At 30.2% G+C, this 14,277-nt stretch overlaps 1 protein-coding gene across 1 annotated transcript; it reads left to right on the forward strand.

The window, feature by feature from the left end:
- Positions 1 to 8,626: 8,626 nt before the first annotated feature.
- LOC107475090 (transcriptional regulator TAC1-like) lies at positions 8,627 to 9,079 on the forward strand. Its single transcript, XM_016094728.1, has one exon. It carries the CDS (start codon positions 8,627 to 8,629, stop codon positions 9,077 to 9,079), a length of 453 nt encoding a protein of 150 aa, XP_015950214.1.
- The last annotated feature ends 5,198 nt before the right edge of the window (positions 9,080 to 14,277 follow it).

Genomic DNA, 14,277 nt, shown 5'->3' on the forward strand with positions numbered 1-14,277 from the left:
CGCGCATGTCACGCGTACGTGTCGTCCACGCGATCACGTCATCCAGCGTTTTTCCTCGCCACGCGTACGCGTCGTCCACGCATTCGCGTCATCCGTGCAGATTTCAATCCACGCGTTCGCGTCAGACACGCAAACGCATCACTGCGATTTTCTCCATTTCGCGCGGTTGCGTGAGCCATGCGTCTGCGTCGGTGTTCGCTGGTCATCTCCTTGATTTCTTATGTTCCATCCATTTTCGCAAGCTTTCTCTCCATTCTCTAAGTCATTCATGTCCTATGAAACCTGAAACACTTAACACACGGATCACGGCATCGAATGGTATGAAAGAGAGTTAAAATACACAACAAAAAGATCTCTATGAAGCAAGTTTTCAACCATAGAACAACTTTGGGAAGGAATTGTAATATCATGCTAATCACATGAATAAGTGAGTAAAGACTTGATAAAACCACTCAATTAAACACAATATAAATCATAAAATAATGGTTTATCAGAAAGCTTATGCACGGACTATCTCTCTTGGTAAGGTCATTCTAGAGATCCTAACTTTAATTTGAATAAGGTTTTACTATATTTGGATTAGAATTGAATTTGATAACAATTTTAATAAAAATATACTGCTACCGCCTACCATTAAGAAGATTTCAGAAAAATACACCAGGCAACTCTGTTTTTGAAAAATGTACAATAAATTCAATTCTAATTACTTTTGGATTTTGGTGAGGATACACTCTACACCCCTAGGTTTTGGGAAAAACAAGTTTCAGATTCATAGAACCTCGTTTGGTTAATTAAATATCAGTTGGAATTGCTGCCCTGTTTTTAGTAATTGGTTTTGAATTTTCTGCGAATAGCCCAACTTCCAAGAGACATAACTAACTATACAAAATAGCTATGGACGTGAAATTTGTACGCACTTAAAATAGACTTATAGATCTGTAAAATCCTTTTGAAATCAACTCAAAATACCAAATAAATCAAAAGTTCTAGTGACTGGAGATTGATACTTAAAACCAGAAAACCAGAAAATTTTGCAGCAACTACTAATTTTTTAAAATTCACATCTTTCAAATCACTTCACCAAATTTCCTGAAATTTTTATAGAGAAATCTTGACCTCCTAAAGGTTATTGTAAAAATAATTTTGCTTGTAAAAACTAGTCAGATTGCTCCCAGAATTTATTTTAAGTTGTTGTCTAATCTGTTTCAGAATTTCTGCAGCAAGGCTCCCTAATTTTTCATAATCAAATTTGATCCTCTAAGTTTCTAACTCATACCCATCAATAATTCTCATTACTCATTACCATATCTATATGAATTATGCCATAACTCATTTCAAGAGCCTCAGTTCCATATACATCAAGAATTTACACAAGAAACATAACATGATCACACTTTCATAATATTAAAAATCTGCACTACATCCAACAACAATAATTTAACCAGTTAACAGAATTTTTAGCAACATCAATCATGTTAGCTATAGGATAATGTTATAGGATTTGGTGGGCTTCATATCGAATGTAGCTACAGGGTTGCCCATTGAAAGTTCAGTAATGGCAGCTACGTCGAAGAGTGTGGAACCAACCATTCCATAGGGGAGGTAAAAATTGTTTGTAGCTTTGTTCCAGAAATAGAGCACAGCGCCAATCATCCAATGATGAATAGTTGGTGTAAAATGAGAAAGACGAAAGTGTTTATGTATACCTTGTGCTTTTCAAGCGTTGCCATTTATAGGTTCGAGGTTTTGGTACCAAGTGAGGAAATTGGCAGTCTTGAAAGAGACTTTGGGATTGTTTCAAAAAGGTTTTTCGCCATTAATAAATGGTGCTATGAAAAGGTTTTGTTTAATAAGCAAATCTTCTCCTTCGCCACTTGAAAAGTAATGTGCGTTTTTCTTGGCTTGTTCTAAGGTTTGTAAAGGACTGACAAAACAGCAAGTATTATCTTCAACAGTAAAAGAGAAAAGGATCCTTTTGTCATTTGTAATATTCTCAGGGTCTTCAATGACAGTGTCGTTGAATTGAGATACTATTTTTAAGTCATTCTGCTTAAAAGTTTCAGTCATAACTTGTTTGTCTTTGTCTTTGGCTGTTGACGTTTCTAGGGTTTTAAAAAAAGCCATTGATATTGGAAAGAAAAAGAAATGAGTGTTGGTTTGGTTTCGAATGAAGAAGGGTGCACAAGAAATTTGATGAAAAGATTGGCGTAGCTACTAGAAGAAGATGAATTTTGAAAAGAAAAATGAAAATATGGGACAAAGGGTTTATAAAGAGGTTTTTGAGAAATTTTTCAAATTTTGAAAATGAAAAATCTTCTTTGAGAAGCCACGATTAAAGAAGAGAGAGGATAGTAATTAATGGGGAAACGAGTCTTTGTGGACGTTACTTTTAAAATATTGGAAACGTGGGTAGTTAATGAGCCGTGTTTGAATTAATTGTCTAGTTATGGGTCTTAAAATTCTTAAGAGAAAATAGGATTGAGCTTTTTTCTGATAGCTCGATAGAGCATCAATCCTAAGAGGGCAATTTGTTAATCGAAAATAAATAAATTTTGAACTTCGAAGTAGAAACTTGCTTCATATGGCTTATCGAAGATGGCATATCGACAAGGGAGTGAATTTCAAGGGAGTGAATTTCGATAAATAAGGACTCATCGAGAAAAAATGAAGTAATCGAAGAAATGAATAAGTTAGATAAGTAAAGCTAATTGATGGTAGTTACCCACATCGTGCCAAAGAGCGGAAACGGTTACTCAAAGATTAATGCACATGGGACTTATGTTTGAATTTGATTGGTAGAAGACTCTTATAAATAGGTGAAGGTTCGAAGAAAAAATGGTTGGAATTCATTTTCAGAAAACACTCTCGCACACTCACATTCCCAGCGATTTTCTGAGTTTGCAAAGAGCTTTCTTTTCTATAGGATTCCTTCCATGTCTTTTAAATTTCATTTAAATTTCTTGTAATCTTTATTTTCATGCAAATTTATCTTTCAAGCAAATTTATTCTTTCTATTTTCTTTTAAGATTTAACACTTTGTTGTCGATTTCAAAGTCCTTTGATCTTATGGAAGGCAGTTTACTGCTTTACTTAAGTTCAATATTTTTCTTTTCAATTTCAATAATTTTATTTTTAAATTTGTTTTTGCTTTTCTTTTAGATTTATTTTTATTATTTTGTTCAATTGAAAGAATCTTTGATACACTTTTGAAAACTGGTACTCACAAAAGGAGTAAATTTTGCTCTAAGATCATTAGATATCGAACCAATCTATTATATATCTATTATATATATCTCTAATTTTATAATCAAAATATGCCACATGTCACTCTCTTATTGTAATTGGAATCAAATCTTTCCCTTCAAAATTAAAGAAATCTCCTCTCATCCTTACTAATTTTACAACCAAAATGTGTCACATGTCACTCTTTCATTGTAATTGAAATTAAATCTTTCCCTCCAAAATTAAAGAATTCTTCTACCCTCCTTACTAATTTTACAACCAAAATGTACCACATGTCACTCCCTCATTGCAATAGAAATCAGATCTTTTCCTCCAAAATCAAAGAGTTCTCCCCTCCTCCCTCTCCCTTTCTCTATTTCTCTTATTCCTTCAACCACCCTATTTATTTTATATATCATTATCAATATCAATTATCAATGACTAATTACTAATTTGACAATCAAAATGTGCAACATGATATTCTTTAATTGCATTAAAATTAAAATTGAAATATACCTATATTTTGTATCATATATTACTATCTAATTTAATAATCAAATGTGTCACATGACACTCTTATTAAAATTGAGAGAAAATATTTTTTTTTCAGAATTAATAAATTCACTTCCTAAATTCTCTCATCTACATCTCTTTATTTTTTTATTTCTCTCTTCTATTTTTACCTATATATAATTTATATTAATAATTTGATAAATTAAAATATATCGTCTAATTTTTTTTACAATTAAAATAAATTTTTTTCTTCTAAAATTAACAAATTTTCACCGAATTCAACTTGGGAGGATCGGAGGATCACGCTTATTGAGAAGGGTATTGAAAGAGGCAACAGCATAATCAACATTGTTATTATTATTTATTATTGTTAAGAGCAATTGGGAAAGGAGAATGAGCATAAAGCCTCAAAGGAACAGGGCGAAACAAACGAAGAAGGAATGCGGAATGGAGGTTGGCGTACCTTATGATTCTCATTGTGCCTACGTTTCGACAAAATGCAAAAATTGAAGGAAACAAGTAGCAAGTACCAGGGTTTTGGCGTCTCCTTTATTTCAACTATCCAAGACTTTTCATCTCTAAATATCAGTAAGTTTTTTTGGTTTCTTCATGGGGAAGGGTCCGAAGACCCGGACCGGACCGGGTGCAGACCCGGATTCAACCCACAATTCGAACACCTACAGCCTCACCTAATCCTATTGAACGCACACCAGGAACTTCATCCCTACCCTCTTGCTACTGTTGCGATACCTGTGTGCTGTTTTGGTAGTGTTGGCTTAGTCTTTTTTTTTTTTCCAAGGTGTGTTTCTCAGATTGAGATTTTTTATAAGAGTACATGTTTTTTAAAGTGGCATTTTGGGCCAGGGAGAGAACGACAATAATTACGTCCACAGACAAAATAATAATATAAAACTGGAATGTAAAATGCAAGTCACGCTTGACCCAAAAAAAAATAAAAACCCAAACCATGTGTAAGGCTGCGTTTGTTTATAGATTTGGAATACTGAGATAGATTGTGAAAGTAAAAAATTGAACAGAGATTATGCTGAGGTTTTTGTAAATATTAGTAAAATAAGTAGCCGTAAAATAATTTTGAAATGTTAGTAAAATTCAAATAGAAAACAAAAAATTGAATACCAAATTTTATGTATTAGTATTATATATTATTATAGATTATAGATATATGTATCTATCTATGCATATCTTTTATTTTTATCTTTATTTTTACTATCCATNGTTTATTTTAAGTTTCGTAGAATTAATAAGTTCTACAATATTTTTAATATAAACTTTTTTTAGTTATAAAATCGATAATTAGATAGAGTAAAAATAATTATGCAATATTTATATCTACAAAAGATAATTTATATTCTTATATTGATTTGATGAAAATATATCTTAACTGTTTATATTCGTATAGTTATATTTTTATGTATTTATTTATAATTTTATATATTATTTTACTATAATAGAAATATTTTAACTGAATTATAATTAAATTTTGAACCATTAAATTAATAAATCAGTAGTTAAAATGATTCAATGTTTGATTTAATTTTTAAATCTTTGGTCTAATGTGAATATGTTTTAATAATTAAACTAAGAATAAAGCTCTAAATTCAAGCAAATTTTTTATTTAAGTCCATCTAAGTTGTTGTAACAACTTTTTAAATCACGCGCTCCTCCTCCTCCTTTTTCTTTTAAATTTGCGCAGGTTCTTCTTCTTCCAAATTTGCACACGCAAGTTTTTCTTCTTTCATTCTTCTTCTCCTCCTCTTTCTTCTCCTCTTCTTAGAGATTATCAATTCAATTCAGAATACATGTGTCCATTCAATTCAATTCAATTCATAATGAACCGAACATGTTATTAAGGTGAAATTAAACAATTGTATAGTACTAAATGAACGAAACATTATCCATTATATAAAACCAAATTCAAAAAAGATTTCTGCATAATGAACCAAACACGTTATTAAGGTGAAATAATTGTATAGTACTAAATGAACGGAACATTATCCATTATATAAAATCAAATTCAAAACAGCTTTCTGCATAATGAACCGAACACGTTATTAAGGTGAAACAATTGTATAATACTAAATGAACAGAACATTATCCATTATATAAAATCAAATTCAAAACACATGTGTCTACAATTTAGAGATTACAATTCAATACAATTCAATTCAGAACAATTGCGTCCATTCAATTCAATTCAACTCATAACAAAATCGAACATGTTATTAAGGTGAAACAATTGTAAAGTACTAAATGAACGGAACATTATCCATTATATAAAATCAAATTCAGAACAGCTTTTTGCATAATGAACCGAACACATTATTAAGGTGAAACAATTATATAGTACTAAATGAACGGTACATTATCCATTATATAAAATCAAATTCAAAATAACTTTGCATAATAAATCGAACACAATATTAAAGTGAAACAATTATATAATACTAAATAAACAGAATATTATCCATTATATAAAATCGAATTCAAAACACTTGTGTCTATAATTTAAAAATTATCAATTCAATTCAGATTATTACGTAAACAAAACAGATAGAAAATGAATGACAAAGCTTCATTGATCTATTGGTATAGTTCTTGACTATAGTCCACTTATCATATTGATAAGCCAAAATGACAAAGAATGAAAATTGAGTTATAAAATGATATGATTTTCGTCTTTTTCAAGGTGAGATATGGTATCAAAACTTGCTAATATTTTATCATTTTGCCTTTCTTCTCATATTTAGTCATTCGTTATTAGACATACTAATTTATTGATATGCAGAAAAGGAAATTCGAAACTCGAAAGGGTAGAAGAATAATCAATAATAGAAAGTTTAATTTTATCACATCGAACCAGAAAAACCACATCACATTTCCAAAGCTATTGCCACATAGTACATGACATGGTACATCTCATGTACTCGAGGTACCATAGTTGTCATGACACATGTCATTTATTATAAGTAAGGCGACACATAGCAAAGATGAAGTTGCAATATCTGTACTGACCAGTGAATGGTACAACATTGATCGAAAATGTTGGTTTCCAAATCGAGATAAATCTATTCTTCCAACCATATATATGTTTATAAAGATAACAATCAATTTATGATAATCATTAGTCTCAGCTTTTAAACCGATCAATTTGGTCTTTTAACTATTATTATGTTAGTTTTTTAAATAAAATTTGTCATAAATTACTTTTCTCAACAACTTAATTTAGTAAGAAAACGTATATAAATAATTATATTTTTAAGGTTTAATTCATCTATTGGTCTTTATAGTTTTGCGAAATTTTCAGTTAGATTTTTATATTTTTTTCTTTCTAATTGAGTCTTTGCACCAATTTTTTTCATTTAGGTCTCTCTTAACAATAATTGGTTTAATTAGATAGGGACCAAATTAAAAAAAATTGGTGCAGAGACCCAAATAAAAGAAAAAAAAGTATAGAGACCCAATCAAAAATAAAATTTTGTGCAAGAACTCAATTAAAAGAAAAAAATATATAAGAACCTAACTAAAAATTTCGCAAAACTATAGAGACTAATAGAATAATTAAACCTATTTTAACACATATTTTTATATTCTCTTACACAAGTCTTTTTAATTTGTATTTAGAGTAAACTATCAAAATAGTAGTTGAAAATTTGCATTGCTGACAAAACGAACTTTAAAATATGCTAACAACAATTAAGCTCCCGAAAAATTTAAAAATATCATAAAAAATTAGATATTAAATATATATTTTAAAAAATAATTTTAGAGATCAAATTTTGATGCAAAAGTTTTGAATCATTATTAGAAAAAATATCTTTTCATCCTTAGAATTTGATAATTTTTTGTCAAAGCAAATTTTTTTTTTAAATCTTTTTTATTGTGAATGACCACATTTTTTTAAAAATATAAACAATTTAGAGATCAAAATTTGCTAAAAATTTTTTGTGTACTTTTTAAAAATTTATTTAAATATTGCTACAAAAATTTAGAGCTAATGAATAAGTCGTTTATTAAATATGAAATTTTTTTTGTTATTTATGAAAAATATAATATTTATTAGTTCTTTTTGTCGTATTTTAATTTCAAATTATTCAAGGGTTGTTTTGTCAATAACATCTTTTCAGAATTTTTTTTTCAAAAATTGAATTTTTTTGGATACCAAATTAATAATTAATCCTTGTATTTAAACAAATTTTTATATAGACTTTTTTTATTTACTTTATGCTAATTTATATTGACCCCAAAAATTCAATCTAAAACAATAAAAATATAATTTTAGGTCATCTGTCCACCCATCGAAATATTTACAAACCAATAAATTACTATAAGAGATTAATCACTATAATTAATAGTAAATATATATACCAGAATTGGACTAATAGAGTATAAAACATACATATACAAAGGACCAATAATATATTTTCTCAATTAGGTCATATTCCTACAACACAAGTAGCTGATCCACTAAGAAATAGAATATCTTCCTGAAGCACACAAACAAACACAATAATGAATTAAAAACATGAATATTTACTTCTCATATATAGCGAAAACGTTTCTTACCTTTTCATGAAGTCAAAAATAGTACATTTTCTTTTTTAAATAAACAAAATCAATTTTTTTTCTTATATACTCTCTCCATGCAACATAAAGGAAATATGTCTAATTGAATCAATGAATGTGTATAAAAAGATTCTCCTATATTATTTTATTATACATGTTTAATTTATTAGTTTATTCCCCTTTTATAAGAAGGCATGGTAACTATTTATTTAACTGATGACTTAGGAAAACAAAGGAAATAAATTAATAAAATTGTCTTATTTTTGCTATTAATTGCTTATTGCCCTCATACTAGAGAAAAAGAAAAATGGATGGCCAAACTAAATCTTATACTTGTGTTTTTTGTAAGAGAGGATTCTCAAATGCACAAGCACTTGGAGGCCACATGAATATTCATAGAAGAGATAGAGCCAGGCTTAGGCAATCACTTGAAGAGAAAATGTTGCTTCAAATTGATGATGATCAACAAAAAAATAATAATACCAACCATAAGAAGCCATGGAATTTTCTAGAAATGGATGATGATGATGATGATTATGCAATAATCCAAAGGGGCAAAGGAACAATAATTGGTGGTACTTCAGAAATTCCTCATCAATTTCCTCTTCTTGTTGGGGTGCCACATAGTTATAATAATTATATGAATGAGATAAGGAAAGGTATTATTGAAGAAAAGAATATTGAAGTGGATCTTGAGCTTCGTCTAGGGTTTATTGAGCCAAAAGAAGCAACAACTTTGAGCACTAGGAAATTCTTTTAATTAAGCTTCTTTTTATATGAGGCTTAATTTACATTCCTTCAGTGGGAAGATTTTAAGAGGTTGATTGGTTTTTTGTGCCTACCTCTTATTCCATTCACCATCATATATGTGAAGGTAATTAAATTATATATAGTATATTATTTAGATATTATCATATAATTAAGCTTTTTATGTTAATATTGCTTAGCTTATGTGTATATCATTTTAGTCTTGCATATCGGTTGTAATTCTTTGTATATCTTTTCATTATGTTGTTATTTTTATATTATGATTTTATATGTAAAGTTTGTAATTATATATATGTATTTACTATTATTTGAAGTTGTTGCTTATTGTATTATAATATGAAAGATGTCATTTGTTCTTTCCTGTATAATGCATATACATGTTTCTAGCAAGCATTTAAATGAATCTATACTGAAAATCAATTCTTCCACTCTTTGATATTGCATTTTATTGTTTATATTTGTTCTTATGTTTATGTACTTCGTGCTATATAGGATTCGGTATTTTTGAAGTTTATGGCTATAAGTTAATAACAATACTGCGCTGAATATCAAAGCAACAATACAATGATGAGAAAATGATCAACTTCAATTTCCAAAAAATTAAAATGAGATATATAACCATTTAATTTATGGGTTTCTACATAATATAGAAATGATTTTGATATAGTATTCAACTTTTATGACTAAAAGACTTGAACTTTCATGGTTTAATGATATATCATATCAAATTAAACATAAACTTTAAAAATCGAAAGAGTATTTAATTCTATATATAACTTGTTCGGTTGCTTGGGTGAGTGGCGGAATGGGTGAGGTCGAGGTTAGAGCAGGTTAGAGCAAATGGGTGTGAGGAAGGATTTGGATCTGGGCGCAAATTTTAGGGGTGAGGTAATCGTCCGAGCTGTCAGTGGATCGGCAGGTGGGGCCACCTGTAAGGACACTTCGATACTTAAGTTAGTGTCTGCACCAAGAGGCATCTAATTAGGATAAGAAATGTGACGTACCTCTGGGGAGGGATAAGTCCCTCTCCATTTATACTCTGAACTCGGGTGGACTCCTTCATTTGGGCCCATCACCATAGAAGTTTCTATTAGCTCTCCAGGTTTTTTTAGCAGATGTAAAGTGATATGCGGGTCACTCTTAAATTCGGGTCGAATGATCCGGCGGATCGATAATTCGTGGTCGGATCCAAAGTCTTTGTTAGACTGGACTGGAACATAACTATTCATATATTTTTACATAGGTAATGATTTAAAGTTTTTTAAAAAATATATTTTTTTATCACGAAAACCTTTAGTAATTGTAGAGCCAGCTTGATAATGCTGATTAGAGAATAGTACTTGTATTTTTCAATGGTGATCATTGAGAATTTGAGAGTATAACTATTTCATTTTTTATAAAAGTTTGAATACATAGAATCAAAAATAATATGGGACATATGAAATTCACAAAGTGAATTATAGAGTATAGAAACTAATTCATACATAAGTAAAAATATTCTTTTTAGATTTATTTACTTATGATCGGAGCTTATTATGGATAGTTTGGTATCTAGGATTAACAAGCCATTCACAAAAGTGTTGGATCTGATTATGTGAAGCTGCTTTTTTAGTGTAAATGGGTCTTATTCTGAGACTTTACATATATTTTTGTTTTCTCATATTTATGGTGTCTAAATGTGTAGTGTCTCCTTATTTTTTTCTTTATGTTAAAATAACTTTGAGCCCACGTAAATACTATAAAAATCTTTAAAAAATATGAAATTAAGTGGAAAAAGTGAAATCTTTATGTATTATTTAGCTTATGTTTTGGATTTATATCTTTATGGTATGTAGAAAATGCCAAGATCACCATATGACAAATTTTATTAATATTAAATTGAGATATTTTAATTATAAATTTTATTCTCATGTATTACAAATCATTTATTATTTAGTATAATTATTTGTTTGAAAACTTATTTAATTTTTTTGTTATTAGATAATTATTATTCTATTAATATTTATAATATAGTTCAACTATTATTTAAACAAATTATTTATTTAAATTAATTGTTTAATATATTTTTTATTAATATTTACTTTAGTCATTTTAAAATGAATTCGAAAAGTATTTTAATTTTTTAATCAAATTTAAAATTCTAATTTCTATTACAATTAAAAAACTTTAATGCTAAAAAGAGTTATGTTCATATTTTAATCCGAAATAAAGTTAGGCCCAATAAGAATAAAGGACTATCCATAAAAAGAGTGGCCTTTTCTGTTTGCCCGACATCATAAGAAGTCAGATACAACAAGGAGGTCCAACCATACTTATTTAAATAAGTAACTATCTCCCTAAATATCTCCTATTATTTCTACCTCATCTAGAAGATATATCTCAACAAACTCCCAAGATAAAGGGAATGGTTATCCACCAACAGGTGAAACTAATCCAAAAGGTAATTATCTATTCTACTATAAATATACTGACACTCCTTAGGTATATCCAAGTCTTAATCTACTAAAAACCTGCTTAAACTCTTTGGTAACTTAAGTATCGGAGTCTCATATAGGTACCATCCCCATCTCCTCACGAAGAACTCGGACGGCGGCACCCCGACATTCGAATGGGTCGGATGCTGCCTCAAAAGGAGGCTGGACCCCATGTTCAGGCCCAAATCACCGTTTTAGGTAACTCCTCGGGAACATTGGCGCCGTTGCCGGGGACCTAAAAGTTTACATTCACGAATGGAAGACAATCAGTATGAAGACGGTCACACGACGTCTGAGTCAAAACCAGAACTTCACCATGACGACCTAACGCTAGCATTACCTCCACCTCGAGAGAGAACAAACGCCACCCACAGAGAAGGAACATCGGGAAATCCTCATCCGTGGCGGATTCATTCAGGGGTCCATGATGCGTGAGCATATTTACCCTATTTTCCCCTTATTTTCTAGTCATTTTCAGTTAGAATTTATTAAGTTTTATAATATTTTAGTACAAAAATTCTCTTTGAATGCTACTTTGAGTGTTTTAGTGTTTTTATTTATTTCAGGTGAAATTCGGAGTAATTTGGCATAGTTTTGTGCAAAAAGGAGAAGATTTGGAGCTGTCCCCCTTGGGCGCTAAACGCCCAACTAGCGTTTAGTGCTAGCAACACAGCAAGCTCAATATCATTTCTGCCTCTTTGGACGCTAAACGCCCAACTGACATTTAGTGCCAGGCAATCTGAATTTGAATCCCATCAATGAAGCATCTTTAAATGGATTTAGCTTTTATTAGTTATCTTTTATTTTATTTTTGTAATTTTTATTTACAAACAATATCTTTTAGTTTTAGGATCTAATATTTTATTTTAGTTTTGAATCAAATTAAGTTAAATATTAAAGGAAAAAGATTCACCCTTCAGGGGAATCTTCTTTCTTCGGCACTTCCACACTTTTGAGAACTCTTGTTTTCTCTATAAGTCATGAGCTACTAGACCTCCTCGGTTAAGGTTAGGAGCTCTGTTTATTTCTATGGATTAAGACTATTGCTTTTCTATTTTAATTAATGTATTGATTCAATGAATAAGATTACTTTCGTTCTTCATTTTATGAATTTGGGTGGAACGAAAGTATAACCCTTATTCTATATGCATTCTTGTGATTCTTGGAAGAGGTCTCTCACCTGAACAACAGCTTGAAAGTAAATTCCTCCTAAATTGCTAATTACTTGAACTAATCGGGATACGTGACATATAATTCTCTTAGCTTTGAGTAATTAGGGTTTTTGTGGCCATAAAATAGATTTGAACTTAACCCTCTAATTGAAATTAAGTTACCAAGACATTGGCGGTTAATGAAGGTTAGAGGAGACTAAATCACTAAGACATTAGGATTTAGTCAATTACAATTTTCTATGAAATAAATCTTGCATGATTAAAATAGTTGGTAAGAAAACCTAATCCAAAAAAGTAAACATCTCCGATACCTTAACTGATTTCTCTCATTGATTTCTCACCAAACCTCTTAATTTTTTTCTTTATTCCTTGAATTTCTATTTAATCCTTTTGAACCTCAAAACAACTACTTTCTACTTGCTTGACTAAGCTAATCATTTGACCATTGTTGCTCAGTCCATCAATCCTCGTGGGATTGACGCTCACTCACCTGAGGTATTAATTGGACGACTCGGGTGCACTTGCCGATTAGTTTGTGGATATAGAAAATCCTCAACAAATTTTTGGTGCCGTTGCCGAGAATTAACTGTGATTGACAACTATCAGTTATTTGATTTCTTAGATTAGGTATTATTTTTCTTAGTTTTATTTGCTTGTTTATTTTTCTTTAAATTTTTAAATTCGACTTTGTTTATTTTTCCTTAATTTCTGATTTTAAGTTTAGTGTCCCGTTAGAGATTTTTTTTTTTTGCAATTTTCAAAAATATTATTATTGTCTCTTGTTTAATTTTTGAAAATTGTTAGCTACTTTTTCTTATTAGTTTTCGAAATTTTTAGTTTAATTGCTTGCATTGTTTTGTTTTATCTCTTTTTACATAGGATACCTCACTGGGAATTCTCTACACTCTAACGTATAGATTCTCATACTTTTTTCTTGTTTTCTATTTGTTTATGAGTAGGAACAGGGACAAAGAACTCCTTCTTGATTTTGATCCTAAACTTGAGAGGACCTTGAGACGGTGTTTGAAACAAGCTAGAGCTTACAAAGCCAGTGAGAATCTCAGGGATACTTTTGAGAAGGAAGCCATGGATCACAAAAGTCCCAATAATGTTGTTAATGTTAATGGTAGGAATGCAAATGGTAATGAGCAAGATAGGAAGACACTAAATTCCTACACTGCTCTTACTCTTGATTTTTATGGGCGCAGTATTGCTGTACCTCCTATTGGTGCAAACAATTTTGAGCTGAAGGCACAATTGATCACTCTAGTGCAGCAAAACTGCCAGTTTTATGGGCTCCCACAAGAAGATTCATATATATTCATCTCTATCTTCCTGCAAATCTATAACACTGTGAAGACTAATAGAGTGAATCATGAAGTCTATAAGCTCATGCTCTTTCCATTTGCTGTGAGGGACAGAGCAAAGTAGTGGCTAGATACTCAACCCAAGGAGAGCTTGGACTCTTGAGACAAAGTGGTCAATGAATTTCTGACTAAATTCTTCCCACTTCAAAAGTTGACTATGCTAAGGGTGGATGTTCA

This window comes from Arachis duranensis, chromosome 2 (genome assembly GCF_000817695.3).
Source record: "Arachis duranensis cultivar V14167 chromosome 2, aradu.V14167.gnm2.J7QH, whole genome shotgun sequence".
Taxonomy (NCBI): Eukaryota; Viridiplantae; Streptophyta; class Magnoliopsida; order Fabales; family Fabaceae; genus Arachis; species Arachis duranensis.